We start from the raw sequence: 26,411 nt of genomic DNA on the forward strand, positions 1-26,411 counted from the left end.
CGCCCCTATTGGCTGGCTCGGAGCACCTGACCCGCGCGCCGGGCGCTGATTGGCCAGTGGCGTGAGGGGGCGTGCCAAGATGGCGGCCGCGGGGCCGCCGCTGAGCTGGTGAGCGAGTACCCCGTGCCGGCCGAGCCAGGCGGGGGCAGCGGGACACGGCGGGGCCAGCGAGACACGGCCCCGCGCTGCCCCGCCGGGGGTAGAACGCGCCGCAGTCTGGGGGCAGCGCGGCAGACCCGGTCCCCGCCCCGTCCGGCGCCGTCCCGGCGCTGAGGGCGGGCGGGAGGGTGTGCGAGCCATTCCTTGTCGCTCCCGCCGCGGGAGCGGGAGGAGCGGAATCCCTTCCCTGAGGGGCTCTGTGTCCGTGTGTGCCCACGGCGGAGGGACAGCGAGGGCTTGGAAATCCGGGGCCGTGGCGTTGTTCGTGTTTCTAACACGAAACGCCCCGCAAAGACGTAGTTCGGCTCCTTTAACCGAGGGGTGGGATGGGTTTGAATTAGTTTGTGTGTGATGGGTTTGAATTAGTTTGTGAGGTAAGACGTAAATAAATCCTTTCTTACACTTTTCACAATAGGTTAGGAAGGTTGGTGTCGTATAAACCCTGTACACTGGAAGGGCTACATTAAAAAAAAAAATATTGACGGTAAGATCAGTGTAGAAAACAAAACCAACTCTTTTCTGAAAAAAAAAAAAAAAAAGAAGAAGAAAAAACGGTGTATCTTTCGCAAAAATTCCAGCAAGTTTAACCCAAAGTTTGGTTTTCTTTGATGAACATATGAAAGTGTGTAACTACCATCAGTTTCTCTCACCGCATCTAGAATTTATATATTGCATTAGTGAAACTGTTCTTCTGTACTGTAAGGAATGTGTATTTTACTGTTGAAAACCAGATGGAACTAGTATGTCTGTAACTTCCACAAAGAGGAAATCTGGAAACACTGTGTAGGCATTCTCTTTTATTTTATAAATTATTCTGGGTTTTGTTTCTTGGGGGCAGGTGTGGCCTTTGATTTTTTTGTATTGCAATGTATTTGTGTTTTTTTTTTTTATTATTAGGGATATTACACCAAAAAATGGCAAAGAAGTATTTTTCTCACACGAACTTTATGACAAATATTCCCTGTCTCCAAGCCTGTCTGAACTGTGGCATTTATCGAGAAGGTATATTGTGTTACGTTATCACCTTGTGCTCTTTGTTATCATCCCATGGACAGAGTCTCATACTGTTTTGGGGGAAAGCTGGGTGTTCTCTGGCACACAGGGGTTTGTTACTGACTCCTCCAGCATGTCTGTGCTTCAGCTGCTGTGACACCTCAGAGAGCAGGAGGAGTCCAGGTTGGGCCCTCTGGGATTCTCTGTCTTGAAGGGGGTATTTTGAGGGTTTTGGGATAGAGGTTGGGTTATTTGTTGGGGCTGGTGCCTGTTTTTGCTTTCTCTTACCTACCAAAGAGGGATGAAGTTTGACCCACACCCTTAACTGGTCAGGGCGAGGGGCCTGTAACCCACAAACCAGACCTAATGCTTTTTAGGGATTCATGTCTCGCTGTCTGTCCGTGTCTTCTCACTTTGTAGAAGGGTGACAGTCCTGTACATTGAAATCCTTTTCACTTTTGTCTTTTGGAAGTAGCCAGCACTGTTTTCATTAACCCAACGGCACGGGAGCATAAACCCAACTCCATAGGTGCAGTGGAGATACAATTAATTCCTTGATTACTGCAGAAACTCTGTAGAGGGAAATGAAACTGTGTGAACACAGGTGGTACAGGCAGTGTTGTTTGTGCAGGTTTTTTGTCCTTTTTTTTCCTTAAGGAAGCAGAATCAGTGTTTATTTTGCATAGTGAAAGGCCTGTCTCGTGCTGCTGGATTTGAGCATTTGGGGGGCTGTGTTTAGAGCACTGGTTTTCCTCAGCAGTTGTGAAGCCGGCAGGGAGGTGCAGGTGTCTCCTGGGGAATGAACAGGCACACCACAGAACCACGGAGCTCCTGTGCTCCGAGGGGGAAGTTCAGCATGGGGAGAGATAACTTGTGCAAAAGGGGAATTACTGTATTTTTATGAACTGACAATGAGAACATGCCACTTGAGAGGAATACCTGCTCTCTCTATCCCACATCTTTAACCAGAGAAGGCTTTTCTGGTTCATCTCTGTTGGAGCAGCTTTCCTTGGAACTGGCAAGAGATGAGCACAGCCCTCACAGCTCGCTGCTGGTACACCTGATACTACTGTAGGATTCTTCCTTTGAAGGGTGTCTGGAGTAGACACTCAGGAGTGGGATTGTGTTCAGCTGTGTGTGGTTCAGGTGAGTTTACAGCCAGGAGAGGCCAGAGAGGCTGCAACTGGGAAAAATCAGGAACTGATGGAACTGGATTGTGTGGCCATAGTCAGGGGGCAGAGAAATTAAACCTCTTGGAGCAAATGTGAAAGGAAAAGCTGTAGGAAATTTGCCAGTTTTTATATTGGGGTTTCTGACAGATATTTACTTAAGTCTTGGTGTAGAAGCTGTGAAGGCAGGGTGCTGATAAAATGAAGGGGCAAATTTAAGCTGTCAGCTCCAGTGAAGGATAGTGCTGTAAATATGGGCAGAAAAGCTCTGTCAGATTATTTTGGTTTGCACCCCGGTGAAACCTGTGACAGCACTGCATACTGAAATGATCTTGATGTGCTGCCATTTCATTCAGTGCTGAATGCAGCCAATTTGAGCTGCTAGAATTTCTTGATGTTCCTACATTGGCATATCTGAGTCAGCATCTTGTCGCTGCTCCAGCTTAATTAAATTTGCCAGTTTGTGCCACGGGGATGGACACATCCCTGTATCCAGAGAGACAGCTGTGAAGTGTTATTAAGAGCTGTGGATGTGATACTGCTGGGTTTGAATGACACTAGAGATGTTTCCTACTGCTGAAATAGTATCTTAAAAATATGCTTTTTCCAAGATCAGCAGTTAATGTTCATTTTGTCTGCCTTAAGTATTTTCTCTCTTAAGAACAATTATTTTAAATAGAGCAGGGCTGAGCTGGTTGGCATTCATGTACTGGAGTGGTTTTAAGAACCAGCTTTGTTGTTTTTAGGGCAGCTGTGCCCCTTGCCCTGGCCTAATGTCATTTGTGGTGGCTCATTCCAGCATTATTTAGAGTAGAAAATTAAACTCTTGAACTGTGTGCTCTGTAAGAATTTCTTCATTAAAATCTGGAGTTTCTGGTGTTACAGTGAAGTAATTTAAATTTTCTTCTTTTACAGTGAAAGACTTAACTAGAAAAAGCCTTTCTCCTTTACTATCATAACTGACTTTTAAGTTTGACCTTTCTGAGTGCAAACTGAACACCAGCCATCAGTGAGTGATGAAATGTGGAGATTCTTTATCTTTTCATTAATGATGGGTGTTTCCAGAGCAAGGAATCCATTTCACATTTGGCTTGTTACCTCAATCTTGAGTATACAGACTAATACAGACACCAGTTTGTTTAAGGAGAAAAAAACTCACTACTTTTTTTTTTCCTGTTTTTAAACAAGTGGCAAACCTTCTGCTGGTACTGAGGGTGAGTCTGACTGTCCAGGTGGAGTTTCAGAATAAGAGAAATCCTCTGGCATAGACCAGGAATTGGAAGAGCACAGTGTCTCTCAGAGCATTTTGCTGGATTTGAAGTTTAGGCTTGCATGACTGCCTTTATTTATTAATTCTGACAAATATTAGTATTTATGTGAAAAGTGCAGATTCTTTGTTACTTTTCTTTCAGAAAGGCAAAGAAAAATGTGGAAGCCCTGGGAAGCTCTTCAGAAAACAGGCAGCCTTGTGACGTGCAGGCCACAGAGTCAGCTGAGGCGGAGGCCAAAGGCACAAGTGATGATCATCCTTTTCCAGAACCCAGGCTCCCCTATCCATTCACCTCTTGTCTGTCTGAGAAGGAGCAGAAAACATACTTATATCTGATGACTAAGTACTCAAAAAAAATCAACCATTTTCAAGTTAATGCAGCAAGTCAAAGGGAACTGTTCACATATTTGGTGAGTGCACAGCTATGGACACAGCAGTGTCACAAAGGGAGCCCTACAATTTTTTTGTTACAAAGAATAAAGGGGAAGGTGGGAACATTGGTTTTTAAATTCAGTTTGTTGATGTGCTGCCACATCAGTGCTCACAGAAGTAGAAGGGCTCGAGTGCACCCTTGCAGCTGAGCCTTAGCCATGTGTTTAAATGGCTGTGGCCTTGTTGGATGGAAGTATCATTTGAGCTGAATCCTGTAAAGTGTAATTAACAGCAAATGTTTTTGAGCCATTCCATTTGGTTTCCCATGCTTCCTTTTTAATGCTAATTCCTTTGTTTTATGCCATAACAGTGGGAATGTCGTTCCTGGGCACATGAGTATCTACTGCGTTGTTGTTACTTTTGGTACAATTTCTGGGGAAGTCAGAGTCAGATACTTTGTGGCTTTATCATGTAAACTTCGTCAACAATGTCCTGCAGCCTTTCTTTTTATAAAGCACCATACCAAAAGAGGCTTGCTGTTTGTTGGGTGATGGTGTTTTGTTGGTTTGGGATTTTTTTTTTTAAGGAAATGGGCCTCACAAAAATTTCTTTTCCTGGAGTGAACCTGTGAGCATTTGCCAAACTGAGCAGCAAGTGGAATCTACGCCCTCCCTCGTACCATTGCCTGTACTGCCTCTCTGGAAGTTTTGCTGGTTAAATACCTAGCATAGAGGATTCTGTTCTGTTTTAAAAGTCGATTTTTCCTTTCCCCAGCAAATGAAAGAAGTGGTAAACAATGAAATAGCAGAATTTATGAAATTTGCCCAAAATGCTGCAAGAAGCTGTGCCCAGGATTACGATGCCATCTCGGAAGATGCACTGCGTTATACTGAGGTCAGTGCCGGGTGCCATTCCGTCTTTTCTGAGCTAATCCCATTGGAATTGTGTAGGAGATACACAGGCACGGCCCGTGGGATGTGCTGGTCCCTGAACTTGTGCTGATTCCATGTTGGGATGAGACGGGGGTGGCATTTCCCTTGGCCTGTGGTTCATTGTAGCCAGTAAGGTATGATACAAATGAAGGCACTGAAGGCAATATGTGAAAATAGTTACTCCTCAGTTAAATAAAGTGCATCTTTATATTTGGGAACAGAGAAGTTGCATTTTAGGTGTGCATTTACATTAAGAAGTTGCTCCTAGATACACACCACTGGACTGAATGTTAAATTCTACAGTAGCATGTTACAGAGGCTCTTTAATCAGAGGTGACTCAGGCTTTAATCATAATCATCTGCAAGTTCATGCTGTGTTAAATATCCACTTTGGTGCTTCTAAGATCAAACATGAATGCAACTTCATGTATCATTCTTGGGTTTTGGAAAAGGAATTCCAGAATAGAGGTTCATTAAACTTTCCCATTAATGGGTTGATGCAGAGTTTGGGCACATGTTCAGGCAAAAACCTTGCTTGCATTTTTTCTTTTCCCTAAAAACTGGGATTGGTTTTGCAATGTTATATCTTGTGTCTATTTTTCAAAGTGATTCTGTCATCTGGTCACAAAATGTGTCTCCAAACTTGAAATCCTGTTTATTGTAAGGTTGATACCCAGATTTAAAAATGAAATAGGGGCACATATTTAGTTTTAAACAATACTTGCAAAAATAATTCAGTCTAGTTACTAAATAGAAGTGAAATGTCTTAAATGCATAATCCAGATATAAAAGTTATCTGGAGCTGACATGATAGTGAGTTTCAACACCAGTGGAATCATCCTGTCTTTACCTTTGTGCCTTTTACCTAGGCCTGTGTAAACTGGGTGGTAACACAGAAAAATACTAGTTCCACTAAAAGATAATAAAGTAATGACTTAGTTTAGCACAGTTCAAACTGTACTCAACTGTATTTTTTAGTGATTGGTCTGAGCCCGTGTGCATACATTGTTAGTCTTGCATATGGAGGGCTGAGGAGAATTTAGAATATGTGTCAGTTCTGACACCAGTGATTGTAAGAATATTGTAAATCTCAGTAGGTGGATTTGCAGGTATCTGCAAATGTTTAAATGCAACTTGCAATGGCAGAAGAAACTTCAAAATGAAATTCTTATGGAAGATACAAATGCATAAACAATTTTTGTCTTTACCTTAGGAATTGCTCCGTGCCTGTATTGGACATGTGCAAAAGTATCCCGAGTTTTACACGCTCCAGGAGATCATGAGTATCATGGGAGGGAAGTTCCAGACACAGCTGACCTTCAGGCTGGAAAAAAATCTTCTTGCAATGGTAATACCTTATCTATTGGTTTTGTGTTTGTTTTTTTTGTCAAATAAGTAGAATTACATCAGGATTGTGTTACACAAGGATTTGGGATTTTTGCAGCTATTATTCAGTGCTTGGATTAGGGGTTATAATTGATAATTAAAATTATTAATTAAAACTTTAATAAAATTATTTTGGTAGTAAAGCTGTCCACTGTATGTTTGCCATAAAAAGATTACAGTAGTAGTATATTTTTCATATAACACAACTTTCTAATGCAGCTGCATAAATTATGAGTGTTTTTCCTCACAAGAAGTGCAATGTTGGGTCAGCAAGATGCTGTTAAAGCTGTTTCCTGACTCTCTTTGCTTCCTCCAAGGGTACAGCAAGACGAGGTAAAACAGATTTCCCTGCCATGCCCGTTCAGCTGCCCACAGATTATGAAAGTGTGACATCTATTATAACTCCAGAAAAAAAGGCTCAGATTATGCATAATGTAAGTAACCTCCTCACTGGCATTTTGAAGGCATATTTTGTACCCAAGTGCCCTTTGATCCTGTTTCTGGGTTGAACAGTTGTTAGATTCCATTCCACCTCACCATTAAATAGCTGCTGTTTGTTTGTGTTCTTCCACCCTGAAAATGAAGGAGTTTTGCATTCTGTAGAACTGATTTTTTTGGACTGTTTTTTCCAGATAATTTGTTATCTGCTAATTTAAGGAGTTTGTTCACATATCAAACCCCAAACCTTGAACAGAAACACTGTGATTGCAAAGACACTTTTGCTGAAGAAGGGAACAGAGGAGATGCAGGAGAATGAGCTCTGCCCCAAGAGATGTTACAGTTGTAAACAGAATATGGTGATGTCTCAGGTGGCAGAAAACATGAGCACAGCTGGATTTTCCTTCCTTCTCTCATGGTGCTTCCATTATCTTCTTGGTCCTTTTTCATGGACATGTGTCCTCACAGTGTTTATCAATTTTATCATGTCAGTTCTGAATTTGTATTCTTCATGGTTTTGTATTTGTTTTGAGGTTCTTTATATGTAATTGGTATTGAAACTGGGCAGTTCTAACCATACTTCAATATTACACATCTTTACTGTGGTATTACTTAACTCATAGGAAAATCTGTAATATATATTTGCAAGTTAATCTGGTTTGGGATTGTTTTTCTTCAGTGCACTCCTGTATTTCATGATCATCTAAATTCCTGTTCAACCCAGTGATTCAAATTTATAGGAATGAACTGAAAGTACAAGTTAAGATGATACGTTATCTCATGCTTATGTGATTGCATAAGATTTAGCCAGAAACCTTCAGGGGAGTTTTCTTCTTTTTCATTTCATTCTGAAGCACTGTGGTGGTATTTGGACTTTTGAGGGGGGATATTGATCCATGTTTGTTTGGGTTTGGAGTTTTTCTTGTAAATTTAAATCTGTATATTTCTTAAAAAAAAAAGAACTTTAAAAGAAATAATTTTTTTCTTTTTCTGTTTAGGATATTAGTTCAGATTCAAATGCAGAAAAACTTGCTTTGAAATACTGTCCTCAAGTTGTTCTAAGTAATCAATCATTATTTACTTTACTGAATAATCATGGACTAAACTACAAGGAGCAATGGGAAATTCCAGTTTGTGTTAAAATGGTCACTGTTGCAGGTATGGGATGTTTTTGTTATAAAAGTTTTGTCCAAAACCCCGAAAGCTGATCTGGGGTCACTTCTTATAGTTTTCTACACCTTGTTACTGGGAATAGTCCCAACCTCTACAGTTATCCCCATAAACATTGAATTTGGGCACACAGATATTTTCCACTCAGGGAATAAACAAAGCAAACCAGAAAACCACTTTAATATCCTTTTGCTTTTCAAAACTGGGAGTTGTGATCCTTGGAAAGAAACCAACTGCATGAAGCTGTTAAAATTATCAAGTGAACCGATTTCAATAAGCTAAAAAAAAAGAGCCATTCTGAAAAAGAAAAGAGCAAACATTTTCTGGAATTAACAGTATCTATTCACATCATGGAATAGTTAAAAAGTAGTGGACATCCATGGAGATACTTTTCCCATTTGCAACAAAAAATATTTTTAATAAACTGATGAATTCATCTGAATGCTTTACTTTGGTTGTCAAGCCCTCCTTCAGTAACCTGAATATAGATTTCCTCTCCTGATAACCTTTTTCTTTTTTTTTTTTAAATACACCAGGGTTTATTCATTATGAGTATTTATAATGTTTGTTGTCTTGGAATGTCCTTGTGTGCTTTCTAAAGCAGACTTGAAGATACTAAATAAGCTATCAAATATCTGCAAATTTTACAAATTTTGTGCTTTCCAACACGAAATGAAATTGCTTTATCAGTAAAGATATGCCTGATTCCTTTTGTTATCAGCATTACAGTTTTTAAACTTAATTTTGGATCCCAAGTGAACAGCTAAAGGACATTCAGAATGTGTTAGAAATACCTAGTGTTTCTTGAAGGGTTTCTCTGCTCCTTCCTTTTCCACCTTTCCCCGTGACCAACCCCTTGCATGAATTTATTTTTGTGTTCCCTGTGTGCCTTTGCTTTCTGTGTGATGTGGGCAGGGCACGACTCTGATCTTTAGTTTTTGATTTTCTGTTTGTTCCCATGGAAGTGTGGTGAGGTGTGAAGGAGCGTGGGGCAGCAGAGCCCAGACATGGGGACTGATTAAAGACAAAGTGCAGCCTTCACTTCTGGGCAGTGAGACTTAACAAAGAAAAACTGACTCTCACCCAAGGGAGAAAAAAAGAGCTTTTTGGAGAACAGAACACATTTGATGATAAAATGCAGTGTAAGAAGTGATGGATCCTAAATTCTTATTTTCCAAATTGCCTATTTAGAACTGTGTTTGAAATGTGCTCAGCTGGTAACGTGGTGTGTGTTGGTGCTGCAGCCCATCATCACTCACACTGCACCTGCACATACTTGTATTTTCTGTTGTTGGTGAATGAGGGGATCGTTTTTCATTTCTTCTTCTGTGAATGTGGAATGGATTTGACCATAATTGAAAATTGAAAGATTTATTATTTACATTATACAACAGTCTTTCTTCCTTTCATTTAATATGTACTCAATCTCTTTTTGTTCTTGAAAAGGTAGCAAACCAGCTAAAGTGGTTTATGTTGATTCACCTCTGCTGAGAAAAGAAATGACAGTAAGAGAGAGGAATCAAATCTTCCATGAAATTCCAATGGATTTCCTAGCAACTAAAACATCCTATGTTTCAGTTTCTGATGTATGGATGGACAAACCAGCTGAGGACAATCTGTTCCAGTGGGATGTATGTAGGTTCACTTACTCTTAAATAAAACAAACAAAAACAAAAATTTGTGTTCTATTTCCTAAATTGCTTTTTTTTTTTTTCTAATAATGAAGGAAAATTTAGGTTTTCTGTTGACATTTTTTCTACTGCTGAGTTATGGACCCTGTTATAAAGTGTCCGTAGAGTTCCTTTAAATGCTTCTACTCCATGGGCACCTCAGCTTTACTGCTGACTTCATTAAAAAATGTGTTTGGATCAGTTACTTCAGTGGGAAAAGTTCTCTGAACTTAATTTCCCTCTGGAAAGGCCTTCAATTCTTAGGACTCAATTATTCCATGTTAAACAGGAACATTTTTTCCATTACTGCCCCTCTTTCCCAACAGTCAAAATATGGATAGTAGAACATTTCTCATGTTTTCAACTTGACTGTGCCTTTTTTGTGATTAACACATTCTGTTTCTTGCTTTGTTTTATTGGTTGGTTTTTCTTAATATTATTACTTTTTCATCCCTGTGTTAAGGTGTCCTCTGATACCTACCAGTGCAGGAAGATTCCCCTTCCAGATGACACAGGGATGGACTTTGATGATGATGTTACAGAACTGGAAACTTTTGGAGCATCTGCCAAGCTCTCAAGAACTTCTAAAGTGGAAAGTACTTTTCCTGCAGTTAGTAACACTGCTAAAGTTTTATCTCATGGCCTAAACATGGGGGGGAAAATTACATCCACTATAAACAGTGGAGATGAAGAAGGGAAAACCCCCCTTTGTGAGCAGGAAGTTTCAGCATGTGCCAGTTTGCAGCTTCCATCATTAGATGGCATTCCAGGCTTCAGCCCTGGAGAAAATTCCCCTGGTGAGTCAGTGGAGACAGGACTGAACAAAGCACAGGGTGTTGGGACCAAGGAAGTATTGGACAATGAAACAAGCCCAAATCCTCTGTCTGATGCAGTCAGTGACAAGGAAGAGTCTGATGCTGCCCAGAGCCACGAGACTCAGCCTCCCTTCTGCAGCAGTGACACGGATGAGGAACGTTTGGTCATCGATTCAGAGAGTAAAAACACTGACTGGTGCCAAACAACTGCCCCAGCCACTGCCCAGGATAGCTCAGCAGAGCCTGCAGAGTCTCCTTCTCCCACCCAGATCCCTTCAGCAGGCGTGGCTGATGGCTCACTTTCCATGGATCAGGGAAAGAAAGCCTGCAGGAAACCCACCAGGAAGTTATCCAAAGAGCTGGATCCTGTGGGACAGATTCTGAAAATGCAAATTGAGCTTCTCAAGTTACCTTCCCGAAAAGCTCCCGAGCCAGTGGGGAGCTGTGACAATCCTAATGCTGTGCCAGCCCAGGGGCCTCCGTCCCCAAAACCACCGGTGACCTCCAGCACAGAAGCTGGGCCAGCCCCTGCCTCCAATCCCAGCAGGAACACCTGGACCTGGCTCTTTGAGGGAGTGCCAAAGAGTAAGTTAAGTGTGTTCATTGTGTGAGGAGGAAAATGTCCAATTTTGGATAAAATTTCACAGAAAAACATTTGAATCCTTCATCTGAAGAATGTGGTAATAGGGCACCTGTTACATTTACTTAGAGATGTGCCTTTGATTCTCCCACAGAGAAGGTGCTGTTAATTCCTGTCTTGCACACATAAGGGAACATTTTGGGAGCTTTTTGTCCACAGAGCTGAATGTGAAATACTGTTTTACTGTAGGGAAACAAAAAACTGTTATGCACAAAGTTTTTAAGCAAGGAAAAGAAATAACGTGGTAGTGAAATGAGTTTTTGCACCAAAATTCAAATATTTTAGTAGTCTGGTCTGCAAAAACAGATTCTTGTCAATCAAAAAGGGAACTATTTGACTTTTTTGGTAGAATAAAAATATAATCAAATTATGCATTTGATCATGTAGGAATTAATCTTAATACTTGATTACTTAATCTGTAGATTAACACAACTAATTTAGTTGAAATTGTGTTACCACTTCCTACATTTTTATTGATTTAACTGAATTTCAGTAGTCACTGCCAGACCACTTCTCCTCCCTCAGTCTGAAGGGCTGAGCAGCACGATACTCTTCTGTTTCTCTGTCTCTTAAACAGGCAGAGTCTGGAATTCAGGTATTTGATAATAGAAATGTGATTTTTTTTTTAAATAAAGATAGTGAAACCAATATGCTGGCACGGCAGAGTGACTGTGTGAGAATAGGAAGCATAATGATACAGTTTGACACCTCTTTGTATGTCTGTTTTGCAGAAAGCCAGAGTTAAGTTATATATTTTACTAACAGAAAATAACTTTCAGTCCCTTGCATGACAACATCTCCCACAGTATGCATTTCAGAATATGTTCAAAGATGCACAGAAGCTCCAAGTTTAATGTTAAATGTATTTGTAACATTTCTACAAAAATGGAGTCACAGCTCTATTTGTATGGGGAATCTAATAATGTGGGGTTATTTAAAAATACACTCTTTAATAAAGTGAGCATTTTCCAAATGTAGTCGTTTTTAAACTTTTTTTTAATATGTAAGTGACTTTTTTGTGCCTAATGAAATAGTTTCCACCTGAAAATCTCAGGAAGCAAAACAAATTTTAGGAAAAAAACCAACTAACCAACCAAAAAACATCCTACAAGGGAAAAAGCTAATTAGCTTCATGGTAAAAAATGTACAAGCTTGTGATTTCCTGTATTTTTTGTTTTCTGCAGGAAAGCTGCCAAGTGAACTCGAGCTGCTTGAAGAAGCCCCCTCGGAGTACAGAGCCCCTCAGGAGGGCAACGTGGTGTACAAGCTGTTCAGTCTGGGTGAGCTGCTGCTCCTGGTGCGCTGCACTGTCCAGAAAGTGAGGTCACTGCCACGGTACCACAGAAAGAAAAAAACCCAAAAGGTGCTGTTAGCTTTTCATGGCTTGGTTTTGTTTAACAGTTGTGCCCAAGTGGCATCTCTGGCATTCCCAGTCCCTTATGGCATTTGTGCTTTCACTCAGACAATTTGTACATTTAATTAGAACTCTGCAGTGTGGGTCTTCTTTAAGTCAATATTTGCTGTAGGAAGAGAGGGAAGAATAACTTGTGATTACTTTAAAGCTGCTTGATTAGAAGATAAGCAAGTATGAATCTCCATTTTTTACTGCAGTAATATGCAGGGATAATGATACTCATGTCAACTGATGTCAGTTTGAGCTGTTCTTAACAGTTAATGCAGTGATGGGGGTTTGGCCCAAGGCTTTGAGAATGTTCATCATCTTCCATACTTCCAAGCCCAGTTCAGCCTCACTTTTGTGCCTGGTTAAGCAGAGAAGTAGGAGATAAAATGAACAACACAGGACACAAAAAGAGATCCTATTCATTCTGCTTGAAGATACTGTGGGGTACATTATCTTAGCAAATGGTTTATCTTACGGAATAAAGTGGTTTAAATGCAATTCTAATGGAAATATGCCTTGTAACATAGGAGAAAGGAAGCTTATTCTGTAATGCTCAGTCATGTGTTAGTTTGTCCAGTCCTCTGAACCATCCAGCACGTCTGATGTGGTGTGTCCCTCCTGGGGGGACAGAATTCCAGCAGGCAGGCTGTGATTGTGTCGGGAGGTGCTTATGCTTTGTTGGAGAGGCAGTGGATCCTCGGAGCTCTGGTTCCTGACCAAGATTCTGTGCTCAGAATGTGATTTTGAAGAAATAGCATCCCTTGCTAGTGATGCACTGCTCAGAAATGCCTGTGAATAGCTGCTTGGTTTGTTATTTGCAAACTGAGCACTTGGTTATTTTTTTTAATTTCTGCTGCAATTCCAACTGTGGTTTGTCAGTAACAAGAGGTTTGTTTTCTGTGTCAGTGTTAACACACAAAGGTTTGCCTCTAATTTCAAATGAGACTCCAAGCATTAGGTTCTAATTTCAAGTGAGATACTCACAAGAGGAATAAATGGCAGGATTCCACTAATAATCAGCAGATCAGAAATACAGTGTATTTTTTCTTGAATTGCTGCAGAGGGCAGTAGAGCACAGAAGTGTAAACTTCAAATTAATTTAGTTGCATGTAAAAATGACTCAGCAGCAGAATTTTATCATTTGTAAAAGCTTGCCTGTCCTTTTTCACTGTTCTTTTTTTTGGTTTTGTCCCTGTCACCCTCCTCTATTCAATACAGAGTCTCTGGACCCCAGGGTTTGTACTGTGGGTTTCACAGAGTGGGAGCCATCAAACAAAGTCTGTGTAATGTCTGTGTTGCTCTAGCTATGGTGGGGGACTGTGGGCATTATAACCTACAAAATGTAGTTAAATTGTGGACATTTTTGGACAGTGAGTGCTGATTTTTCTTTTATTCTCTCTTTTACAGCTTACTCCCATATTCCTGCTGCCCAAACTAGAATACCAGGCCTATTACGGTGTGGAAGCTCTGACAGAAAGTGAAGTGTGTCAGTTGTGGACAGAGAGTTTGTTGCATTCTGAATGTTTATTTTATATTGGTAAGTTCATGTGTTGATTTTCTTCCTAAGAAATGTGTATGTATGTAGAACAGAGGAGATACATATTTGTTAAAGGTCTAGTCCATATGTCCTTATTTATTTTAACTTTCCCATTTTGTTTTCCACTTTTGAGTATGTGTTTTGTCTAAAATTTGAGTTGGGTGGTAAATGAGGATATTCCAAGGTTGGATTTAGATAAATAGTATCCATTAATGTTTGTTTTGCAGAACTGCATTTATTCTTCTTTTAAAGACAAATGTATCTGTAATGTGGATTCAGTTCTCTGAAGTTAGAAATCTTCCTGACTTAAAGTATCTTTGGGGTTTGGGGGGAGGTTTTAACTCTTGGGTTTTTAAATGTCTCATATGCATCATGAATTATCACAGGAGTGGTAAAATACTTCTTGATGAAATGTGAGCTGTGAATATATCTTATCACTTTGTGAAAACATTATAAATAAATTAGTTATTGTGTACCAAAATAGAAGAAGAACAGAGGAGCAGGTATGTGGCTCAGAGGATGCTGATTCTTTGGCCTTTCAGCTTGCAGTGTGGGAAAAGGCCAAATGTTACTTATTTATCATTGAAAACAGGAAATAATGTTGTTATTTCTACACTGATAACGTGTGGACAGGTAAGATACAATGAGGAAAACCAAGCAAGAGAGTAAACCAGGTTCTGTCATTGAAAAACCGGAGAAATTACACTCTTTGAAAACACTTCACAAGTGTCTCATATCTGAGGTGCTGGAAACAATTTTCTGGCTTGGCAGTACTGGAATTCCTAAGAGGAAGAAGAAAAATACATAGCACAGTATTACTGAGAGCTTCTTCCCATAGCTGGAGAGTTCCTCAGGAATTCTGAACACTGGATGATTTCACTTAAGTGTCTTTTCCAATTTTTCCGTTGTCCATCTCTAAATGATCCGTGACATTTAATCTCCTAATATGTGGTATGACCTGAAATATCTCTGTCAAAGAGATGGTCTTGGTACTCCTTGTCCTGCAGATGGAAACAGGAGATAATATAATGGAATCCATGGATTGGAAGTAACATTCCATGAGAATGGAGCAGGAAACCACAAATATTGTGTAGAAGAGATGGCAGCTGAAATCCAGAGCACAGCAAATAAAGGCAATAAAAGAGGAATTAAAAGACTGGGAATGTTAGCAGAAAGATAGGCTTGTAAGGCCATTTATTCAGAATGGCATAAGCCAAGCACGTCAGAAATGCAGTGTTATGAGGCAAGTTTCACTGACAAGTGTCCCATAGAAAATGCTGTGTTCATGCTTGTACAATGACATTTTAACATCAGGAAAGTGTTTGTGTTTGTTGGGATGTATGTTCTGTAGAGAAGTTAAAAATGCATATAAATAATGTGGCCAGATTTTTTTAACAACCCTTTTAACACACAGAGAGCTTTCTGATACCGATTATCTTGTAATTAATGAGGTTTTAAAAGGGAAAATTTGCAACTTGGTGGCTGGTTGATATTTAGAATATGCTTGGCACGTGCTGTGAGTGAGGGTGGTGCTCTTTGTGCAGTGAATGTTCTGCAGTGGGGCTGCCTGGCATTCCTGTAGGAAAAGCCTGGTTTGTAGGGTTGTTATGGCAGCAGTGGTGGCCTGTGGTTGCCTAACCTTTCCACTTGTGCACTGTATTACAGTTCTGCTGTTGCTGACTCACATCAGAGTGCTATTTTAGAAATGCCCACTTCAGCTTTATAATTTTTCTATACAAGTGTTGTATCCTACCATAGAGTTATAGGGTTTATGTGAAATGTAGTGTATTTGAGGTAGTAGTTTTGCTGATCCCATGTTTGTCTGCTCTCCATATTTAATGGAAATGATGTTTCTATTTTTAAACTTGAAAAGCAATATTTGCTATGATTTTTCCCTTCCTTAAAAAAAACCCTCACAAAGAGCTAATTGTGTACACAGTTCTCCATTTCTAACTATATCTTACTGTGCAATAAGAGAAGCATTTCTTCTCTTATTATTTAACAAGCAGCCCAGTATATTGAATTGCACTGCAATTTGGCTGCCTGGAGAAAATGTTATCAAGGGTTTTATAACATTTCCGGAGTCAAAAGCAGTGGAACTGCAGGGAGAGAGTGATGTGTTTGCTGAGCACACAGAGGGAGCAGTGGAGCTCTGTCTAATCTGCCATCAGATACAGGGTACCTGAGGCAGGGCTTGGCAGGAGGCTGCTCAGCCAGCACCCCTTGGAACAGAGACTGCTGGCAGGGTAGGAGACAGGCTGGGACACTCCTGGCAGTGCAGGAGAAGACAGGCTGGGACACTCCTGGCAGTGCAGGAGAAGACAGGCTGGGACACTCCTGGCAGTGCAGGAGACAGGCTGGGACACTCGTGGCAGTGCAGGAGAAGACAGGCTGGGACACTCCTGCAGTGCAGGAGAAGACAGGCTGGGACAGTCCTGGCAGTGCAGGAGAAGACAGACTGGGACAGTCCTGGCAGTGCAGGAGAAGACAGGCTGGGACAGTCCTGGCAGTGCAGGAGAAGACAGGCTGGGACAGTCCTGGCAGTGCAGGAGAAGACAGGCTGGGACACTGGTGGCAGTGCAGGAGGAAGCAGGCTGGCTGTGCAGGGTTGCTCCAGCCCCACCAGCCATCCCTGGCCCATACAGAGGATTCCTGTGTCTCCTCCCCGGGTACCTGCTCATGGAACAGGCCCAGGGCCCGAGGCTGGCAGGCTGAGTGGCCTGGCCTTCAGCACACTCTGTTCATGTGTTTGAGAGAAACAGGGATTGAGAAACACTGGTTATTCCAGTGCTGTTTGTTTGGCAGCTCCTGGATACGTTTTTCCAGCAGCAGACCCTGGGGCCCACGGGAGTTCTGGCTCTGTGGGCTCTGAGGAGGCACAGGGTCACTGGGGGTTGTCCCTGTCCTCAACAGTCAGTTTGTACTCCCAGCCTGGGGGGGGAAAGTCAGCTGCAGATACAGGGTTGGGACTCCCAACATGTTGCCAGCTTTTGATACTGACAGAACACTCTTATTTATTCAGGTAGACAAGTTGGGGACTGCAGATTTTTGGTACTGCCATGTGGTTTCTAACAGAGGTAGATAAAAAAAACATATGGAAGTAACACCCATTCTGTGACAGAGCATCTCCCACAGCCTTTAATAGGATGCTGTTATCATACTCTACTCAGGGATTCTTTCTGCTCTGAGGAAAATTTGCAAGGTAGCTGTGAAATTCTGCCTTTCAGTTTGTGTATCTAAGGAAGCTATGAAAAAATGGGATGTTGTGGGCTCTTTACAACAGAAAGCTTTGTCCTGCAACTCCAGGGACAATTCTCCAAGGGTGATAATATCCTGGAATTATGGACAGCTTCAAATGGGGTGAATATCTCATTCTCTGATGAATATCTCATTAATCTAATACCTGAAAGTAAGACTACTGCAATTATGTGTTTGGTGTAAGCAGAAAGGCAGACTTGACTTCTGAGACTATGCTATAATTTGAATTATTTTTAGTGAATTATTGTGTTTTATAATAAAGGAGTTTTTAAATCAAACTCTTTGTAAAGCCATAGACTTACAGCTCTTTTTAAAAATTTACCCCAAGGTATGAGTGTGGAAGGGTGGAACAGCTTAGAAGTTCTTTTATCTTGAAAAGGCTTAATTCGCCATCCCAACCATCTTTTGTATTGTCAAATAAGTGTGGATGGAAAGTTCTCTGGACCTCGGTGTGTGCCCCACAGCTGTTGCTCAGTGCTGGAGGGAGGAATCTCGGCTCAGCCTGGTGACTCAGCAGTGCTGGCCCAGGAGGTGACTCAGAGCCCCGGTGTCCCCAGGGCCTCCTGCAGGAGCTGCAAGGGCTGACAGGAGGTTGAGCTTTTTATTTTCTGTGTTCTATCATCAAACGAGCTTGGAGCTCTGTCTTCCTCTTGCTGTTAGAGCACCTTGCCTGCCTGGTGATTTAAGTCTCCTGCTGCTCAGATAGGCAGTCCTGCCTCTGCAAAGGGACTAATCTCTGTGACAAGTGTCCCAAATAAGGCACTTGTACTTGATCTAAGCAGTAAATAAACTTGGGATAACCTTTGCTGATTAATGGGAGCATTTTACCCTGACCATTGTTCACTTGTTTGCATTAAGTCCCTAAGAGAAACCTTGTGCAAGAATAGTTTACTTTCACTTGAATTCACTTTAAATTAAGATTATTTAAAAAATGGGTTGGAAAAAACCCTGTATGTTACTGTATGAGTAACTTACTGAATGTCAGGTGTTTTCAGTTGGTCACTTCTCAAATATAAGATACAATTATATAAGTTAGATGGGAGTAGTTCATAGGTATATTTTTTTATTATTTTATTTTTTCCCCATTATGTTGTCAATGAGTTTAGAAATAGAGAAGCCTGTGACTTGAGGAGAGGCTGATGAGGAATACAGAACTCAGATTTCTTTTTAATTGTTTTTTTAATGATGACTTCCAAGTCCCTTTTTCCTCTAGTGAGCAACACAGAACATTAAATGTCTTGCACAAAATATGGATATCAAGAAAAGTAACAAATGTGCAGTGTTTAAAACAAATCAGTTATCCTGGTGCATTGTTTTTTTCTTTGTGAAAGTGAAAGTTCTTACTTAGTCTTCTTCCACCAGACATGAACTGCCAGTGACGTTTAGCTTGGGAGGTGAAGTGCTTTGGTTCAGCACTTTTAACTGTGCAGTTGAAGCACTTACACTTCCTGGGAGGGCAGATTTATAGTAAGGCAGTAAATTCACTGAGTAGGCTGGATTTGATTATGCTGCCTTTTCCTCATGCCCCTCGTGGGAGCTGGAATAGAACAGATTTCTGGGAAAACCCGGACGTGAGAGGGAACCAGGGGTGAGGGACGGTCACCACACCCATGGCCAGGCTGTGCTGGGGATCTTTAGTGCTTACCAAGGGAAATGGGGGCAGCCTTCATTTTAAAAATGGGATGAGGAGAGCTTGGAATTGTTGCTCCTCACTCTGTCAAGGCAAATAGTTTTAATCATTTGCCAGGAGCAAGGCTTGAGTTGTAAGTTGGGATTTTTCAGATGAGGAGGGAAAAAAATCAAGATACAAAAGTCAAAATCCCCAGTAAAATGGAATAGCACAATTGTTCATGTAATGTATCAGAATAGAAAAACAAGTATATTAAACTCAGAAGTAAATGTGTTGTAAAAGTCAACTTTGATCTGTCCAGTGAGGGATCACAGTGACAAAGGTCAGGTGAACTTGGGAAGTCACAAACTAACTGATGAGATGAAGGCCATGGGAAAATAAGGTTGTGTATCCCACACATCACCCAAAATGTAAGATTTCCTGGGGTCAGGGGCATCCCCCTGGTTTACAAAGACTGTCCAGCTATGGACGTCTGTACTTCAAGCAGCTCTACATTTTACTGTTATTGTGCATTATTGATAAATGATTTTCACTGTTCTGTGCTTTAAAAGAGTACAATTTTTTTATTCTTTTAAAAATGCATTAGATCTGCATGTTGTGCTTTTACATTTGTTCATTTTTATTTTTAGTGTATTTATTGCATTTCTTTTCAGGACATATAGATGTTTTCACATCAAAGCTTATTCTGCTAGAAAAGATTTCTCCAGAAACTTTAAGGGAAAAACTTGGATTGATCAAGTGAGTATTTTTAGTAAGTTTTTTTAGCAATGAATTTGAAATCCTAACAAGCCTTGCAAAGCTACTACTTTTGGTATTTTTTTTTCTTTCACAGGCCTGCAAATTCATTAAATATACTTCATCACATTTTGAAGAAAGTGTCTGAGTAAGTCCTCAACTCTTGTTAATTGTGTTTATTTGCAACATTCCCCAACTAATCCTGTGTTTTCTGCAGAATGCTTGTCTACTCTGATTTGTATTTCTTCAGACACATGAAATATTTTACAGGTTCTCTTAGGTCTATCATGGCATAATGCAGTACTGTATAAAATGTACTCAGCATTACAAGGTTTGTCCAAATAATGCAAAATAATAAGAATTTGATTTTTATGAACCAGTTTTTCAGGAGAGGAGACTGGACCCTTCTGAGCTGATTGAACAGTTTGCAGGAGTGAGTTGGAATATTATGTATATAGGCTGACATGTAACATTTGGGCATCTGCTTTTGTTAGTCTTTTTGCTTAATTTGTAGAAATAATACTGTTTGTGTTCACTTCTGCTTAGTTTGACTTAAAACAGCACATCTTTCTCTGTACAACACTGCAGCCTTTCCCCTGCTCCTTTATTTAGCTGCTTCAAGACTTTCAGACTGCAAGTGGTTTAGGTTTTTTGTGAAGCAGGTTTCTTGCACTGAGTGCAACTCTCAGAATTCAAATTACAGAGGAGTTTTCCTGCACTTGATAATTTTTGTAGCTTCATGGTTTGGTTGACATTTACCTTCCTGCAAACCTGTTTGCCCCAGTGTATACTGAAAGCACGTCTGTGCTTTGTGTCTGTGTCCACAGATGTATTTCTGCTTTGTAAAACACTGGTTAAGGAATTGGAGTTTGCCCAATGTGGATGGCTTTCAGTTGCATGTTTAGTTGAATATGATGACAATCTGTACATTGCTGATAAATTAGTACATTAAGAATACATTATAAGCACAGTAATTAGTGTGTATTTATCAATACAGTTTAATTAATGCTTTCTTGTCCACAGTCTTTTTATAAAACAGGGACTGATAAGTAAATATCTAAAGATGTTTTGCTTTGCATTAAGAACATAATAGCTATTCAGATCAAATAAAAAACCAAACCACCCATTTAAATACTGTTTTTCATTTTGATCTTCTCTCTTTTTAGTCTGCAGGAGGGCTCTTATTTATTGTCTCATGCTGCAGGAGATTCCTCCGTTTCAATTTACAAGAGTTCCCTTGACAAGAGCACAAGATCATCCTATAACTTACACAAGGCTCACTGTGACCTGCCTGCTGTCCCTGCCACTCTGTCTGTGCCATGGGTGCCCCTGGATCCCAGCCTTCCTTTGCCCTACCACATCAGCCATGGCAGAGTGCCCTGCACCTTCCCACCCGCCCCCCAGGAAGGCTGGAAGCACAGGGTCAGTGTCCCATTGCTAGGAAAGCAGATTAGTAGCTTAGAAATGATTTCTTTCCATGGGGTGTATAACTGACATAGTGACCTGTTGTCTTTGGGAGCAGAGACCCTTTGGAGTTCTGGATCCACTACCAAACATGAGAATGAAAATGGTTTAGGGGAGGTTCTTCTCACCCACCTTTAACCATGACAGTGTGGAAAAACCTTTAGGTTTGTTGTGCTCTTAACAGAGGGAAATGGAACGTTGTGTAAGATGCATCTGCACACCAGGATGGGCCTCTTTGACTGTAGGACTCAGGCTGTTAGAGTTGGCATTTTCTCTCTAATGACTACAGGAGTGACAATGATTAGCACAACTGTAGACAGGTAAAACCAGGGGAGGTGGATTCTGCTGTTAGGGTCTAATCCATTGGGCTCTTAGTACAGTTCTCTGGGATACACTGCATTTTGTTTTGTTTTGTTTTTTTTTAATCTTTTTTCTCTCATCTGATGGCAAAATTCTTGCAAAATGAAGTTTTGCATCTTTAATATGACCTAGTGGTACTTTTGGACAACAGAAATAATGTGGCATTTGGCTTAATGAAAAGCTTTGTAATTCATAGGCTTGCAGTACAGCTGAAATGGGCACAATATTTGCATTTATAAGGATTTTCTAATTCTGCCTCTGTGGTGGTGCTTTTTGTTGATGCACTTTTTCTTCAAATGCTTTCAGGAAGGACCTTTTAACCTGGCTTCAGTTTTTTCAGTTCTGCCTTGGTCTCTACTTGTCTCTTTGTCTTTCCCCTAGAACTCAAAATCTTTAACTTAACTGTTTCAGCAGAAACTGGTATTTCTTTGAGGGCTAGGACACTAAAGTCTTACAAGTTTATTGGGAATAACTGGCTGGGTAGAGGAGAGGAATCCAGATTGTGCTTCCACCGTGGAGTGTGCAGTGAGCACTTAAACTGTAAATATTTGATACCCCAAATGTCATGGAGACAAGGGGTTGTGAGCAGATCAACCACACACAGAAAATTGGCAGTTTTTACACTTCTGTGTGTGGCAAGGCACAAAAACAAGTGACTTTAGTCTTTCCTGAAGGTTTTAGTACTTCCCTCAGTCCCTTCATGCCATTCTTTGAAGGCTTTTGTCTTAACTTAGTGATTCCTGCTTTCTGCAGCTGGAGTGGGGGAGAGTCTTGGATCAGTTTGTGGTTGTTTATAATTTTAAACAAAGCTCAGGTGGGGATAACTGTTTGTCCACAGCAAAAGTCAGTGTTCCCTTGAGCCCTCCAAAGTGTGGTAGCTCAGTTGGACTCATTGCCATTGATCATCTGCCTCTTCACTGAAATTCCTGTGGCTTCCCTGACACACAGAAACTTCAGTTCTCATTGCTGTGTTGCTCCCTGTGCAGCACAACATTCATAACACAGATGCATGATACTGTTTCTAAAGTAAGAATAATAAGTTATTTTATATTAAAGGCATATATGGTATGTGTAGAGGCATGGAAGTACCTTACTGTAGGAGAATACATATGTCTCAGGCAGAAATATGAAACTGTGTATGGGTGGCTTCCTCCTGTTTACTGAAAATTTTATACAGCATTTATCTTCTGCATTTCTTCAGAGCAAAGTTAAAGAAATAAAATATTTTAGGTGTTTGATGTCATCTTCTGACATAGGATAAGTGAAAGTTAATATAGCTTAAAGTCATTAATACCTCCTTTTTTTTGCTGTTGTTTTGAAAACAATGTAGAATTGATTATGAGAAGAATTATCTGCCTCTAAAGAAACTTCTGATAGAAATTTTTTAGGAGTCCATGGTGCTTTGTAATTTATGTTGGTGAGGTAATGATGCCTGTCATGCTTTGGAAATGCCCCGAAGATCCCACTCTAATGTGTTTGAACAGCTAGTTATGACACTTCAGAAGTGAGAAAATTTCCAAGCACTGTTTTTCTTCAGCAGACCTTGACTCGTTTGTGTAAAAGCCCTGTGCTAACTATGCCTGGCTTGGCAGGCTCTGGGATGGTTCTTAGGCCCTGGTACACGTTTTAGCCACATCCTGACTCCATTGAGGGCAAACTGGAGTCGTGCATCTGTTCCTGGTTACCTTGGGCACGTTGGGTTCTGCCAAAGGAAATCCAGGCATGAGCAGGAGGCAGGACTGGTGAGATGTCACTGTGACAGGAAACCAGCTGGGCCTGCCCTCCAGCCCAGATGTGGCCTGGGAGTCTCTTTGGCTCTGAATGTTTTTGTATATGTTTGTGCTTACTGCACATTTAAGATGATTCATTCTGGTTTGGTGTTCTGAGTTGCTCTTTCTTTGAATTCTCTCCCCCTCTGTGTGTAGATGTCTGGGGCAAAAGGACAGTGGAACACACCCTGTGAGGGACAGCCAGGAGCTGTGGAGACAAAAGGCAAGCCAGCAAAGCCTGTGAGAAATGAAGGTGTGGCTCCAAAGAAGCTGGGGAAGAATTTCTGCAAGCAAAGAAAAATGAAGAAAAGATGGAACACTAAGTACAACAAAATGCAACTGAAGTAGGAATGGAGAACAAGAGGCAACAACAAATCTGGGGCTTTCTTGCATCTTCAGAGGAGGCAGAACAAGCTGGCAGGGAAATGGCTCCTTGGCTGGAGCATTTCCTAAACCTTTAACCCCTTCGTACCTCAGTGGAAGTGTTTCAAGGGAAAATCCCAAATTCAGTCAGAGGAAAAAGCAAGTGGCCCCTTGGCTGGTTACAGGGGAAAAGTGTCTTCTCTTGGCCTTGGGGTTTTTGCACACCTCCATCATGAAGAATGAAGCAGTGGGTGACAATACTATGATTCCACATAACAACCAGAAATATAACTTTGCAGTTTTCTGAATTCTTCCAGAATCGCTGCAGATTTTTATTCTGGCATATTTTAAAGCTACATTTTACTTTGTGTATTGTGCATAAGGAGAACAACTTCAAGATCATTATCGAGCCTTTTTGACACGTGGTGTCTCCCAGCTCTTAAATAACTTAAACGTTTTCTCTTTAGGTTGGGGTAGCAAATGAGGCTTGGGGAACAAAAGCTGTGTGTATTTGAATAGCACGTGCCATAAATTTGCACTGGGAAACACACACAGCTAAACCATTACATTTTGCACAGCTAAAGAAATTAAATCTCTTTTATGCTTCCCCAGAACAATTTCCAAGAATTGTTTGAGTTCTGGTGTGTCCTCAGAAATGACTATTGCACTTCCTTACTGTGTTTCTGAATGGCTGCAGCCTGAATGTCCTCTAAGATCCCTTGGAGGTGCAGCAGTGCTTACCTGGGGTGGTGATGTTTACCTGGAGGAACAAGTGATGGGATCAAGGCCTTAGTCATGTTCCAAAACCCTTCAGACTCTGCTGTGCATCAGCAGTTTGAGTGATGTTTGGAGCCCCTGCAGTGAGGAAAGGAGTTCCTTGCTGTCTAGGAAAAGGCCAAGCAGTGTGATGTGGTTTCCTGGAGCACGGGAGTTGTGTGGGAAATTAAAGTTGTTTGGAATGCTGGTGTCCTCTGTTGTGTTTGCAATGGGGTTGCTGGGGAGGGAAGGTTTCTCTGCATTGCAGCTGGTTTAGGGTATGTACTTGGAGTATTTCATCAAACAGAATCTCAACACAAACAGGCCTTGAAATCGAGGCTTGAAAATTCTATTCTGTGATTCTGTTTTACATTTTCTGGATTTCTCCCTGTAATTCCCGTTTTTAGAAGAGCTCGTGAATTCTAGAGAGCTCCAAGAATGAGTCCAATAATTTTTTTCCCATTTTTGTCTTGTAAACAACACAACTATTTTAAACTGTCTGAGCCAATGTTTGTTTGATGTTCTGGAGAGCTGTTTGGATGCATTGCTTAAACTGCTGTCACAGAAACCAGAGGCCTCAAAGGTGTTCTTCCAAGGTTTTTGTTTGGATTAAGGAAGTTACCAGCACACACATCTGATCCAGCATTCCTCTGCTCACTGTGGCTTGACATGACACGTTTGAATGTCATGAAGGTAAACACAAAGAAATTGTTCACTGGAGTTTATCTGTTACAAAATCCTGAAGGGAGGATTTTTTTTAAAATCAGGCTGAAACAGTGAATGTATATTAAAAACTGTTCTTCATGAAATACAGAGCATTTTGTGATGTGGGTTTTTCCCCAACTGTTAGATATGTTCATGGTGTTATTCAGTTTATTCTTTTTTTTTTTCCACTGCTTCTTTTAGCTGCAGTAATAAGCTAATGACAAGCTGAACTGGGGGTTGCAAATTACAAACGGTTCTGATTCAAAACCCTAAGTGCCCTTAGTGACTCCTCATAATAGGAATATTTTAGCTGTGAGTCATTTTTCCAGATAGCTGACTCTGTGTGGAGGATTCAGAGCAGTTTTCAGTTTGTAGATGTAAAAACTTTTGCCAGACTTGTATAGAATTTAGTTTCCTGGTGCAGTTTCATGTGTCAGAAATGGATGGTCTGTTTGCCCATATATCTATATGCCTAAAAGACTTGCTTTTTTCTCTTAATAGTATACTGTTATGTTACACTAGTATGTTATTAATGATAGCATATTAATTGTAGTTTCTTATCTGTTTAGAACAGGTAGAGACTCTGGAGTTTGGATACAACACGTGAGATGGTTTTTTAATTCAGTTATGTTTTGTTTGATCTCTTTTGGATTAAGTGGGACTGAAGTAATTTGCTCTGAGTTAGTGCTTTGAAAGGTTTTGTTCACGTGCCACAGGTGGAAGTACCAAAGTATACTCCATTTATAAATAAAAAATAAGTCTATTTAAAGGAGTTTCATGAGAGGAGAAGGGAAAAGGGGTAGCGTGTTTCTTTCAGGCAGTAACATCTGAAATTTGAAACAAAGAAAATGTGTCAACAAAATAACTGGTAAAAAGTGTTTCAGTAAAGCCAGAAGATGTGCTGGATATGAGTAGCTGGGTCACTGGTTCTGTTTGGACTGTTCCTGAAGTGGTGGTTAGCTAAAGAAGAAAGAAGGAACCGGGGGAGCCTGACTGTTGTGATGCCACCAGAGTATAAATTCCTGAATATGACGTGGGTTGTAAAGCTGTGGGAAGCAGGAAACCACAGCTGAAGGAAGAGTGAGTGGGCCTGGCTCTTACCCTCCAGGTGAGTGTTGCTCTACAGCAAAAAATTCCTGATATTTTTTATAGCCTCAACCCACTGAGTTTAGGAGAAAAAGCCCACAGATCTCACAATCCTGTCCTGGAATTTCAATTTTCAGCTCTGTCTGGAGTGGGGTGTGTGTGTTTATGTTGCAATTTGTACGGCTTGTTTCTAAATATAGCTACTGCTTCCCAAATCTTCGTTGGCAAAGCCTAGCCATGATGATACTGCTTCTTGTCACTGTTGTAAGAGTATCTTTTCTGTCTCTTCATCTACCCACTGTACCTGCCTCTTCTGCCATGGGCTGTCATCT

The 26,411-nt window shown here is 40.8% G+C and overlaps 1 protein-coding gene across 2 annotated transcripts; it reads left to right on the forward strand.

The window, feature by feature from the left end:
* The first annotated feature begins 59 nt into the window (after positions 1 to 59).
* Positions 60 to 25,762, forward strand: ICE2 (interactor of little elongation complex ELL subunit 2). 2 transcript variants are annotated; one of them, XM_017817011.1, is made up of 15 exons: positions 67 to 108; positions 1,057 to 1,161; positions 3,734 to 4,001; positions 4,738 to 4,857; positions 6,109 to 6,243; positions 6,599 to 6,715; positions 7,718 to 7,877; positions 9,336 to 9,520; positions 10,023 to 10,959; positions 12,199 to 12,377; positions 13,824 to 13,953; positions 19,495 to 19,579; positions 19,674 to 19,724; positions 20,743 to 20,998; positions 23,326 to 25,762. In XM_017817011.1, the coding sequence occupies exons 1-15, from the start codon at positions 80 to 82 to the stop codon at positions 23,515 to 23,517; spliced, it is 2,949 nt and encodes a 982-aa protein (XP_017672500.1). In that variant the 5' UTR covers positions 67 to 79; the 3' UTR covers positions 23,518 to 25,762. The 2 variants fall into 2 exon arrangements, with proteins under 2 accessions (XP_017672501.1, XP_017672500.1); XM_017817012.1 differs by lacking the exon at positions 1,057 to 1,161 and having other exon boundaries at positions 60 to 108.
* Positions 25,763 to 26,411: the final 649 nt, after the last annotated feature.

This window comes from Lepidothrix coronata, unplaced genomic scaffold (assembly GCF_001604755.1).
Source record: "Lepidothrix coronata isolate B3197 unplaced genomic scaffold, Lepidothrix_coronata-1.0 Scaffold58, whole genome shotgun sequence".
NCBI classification, from domain to species: Eukaryota; Metazoa; Chordata; class Aves; order Passeriformes; family Pipridae; genus Lepidothrix; species Lepidothrix coronata.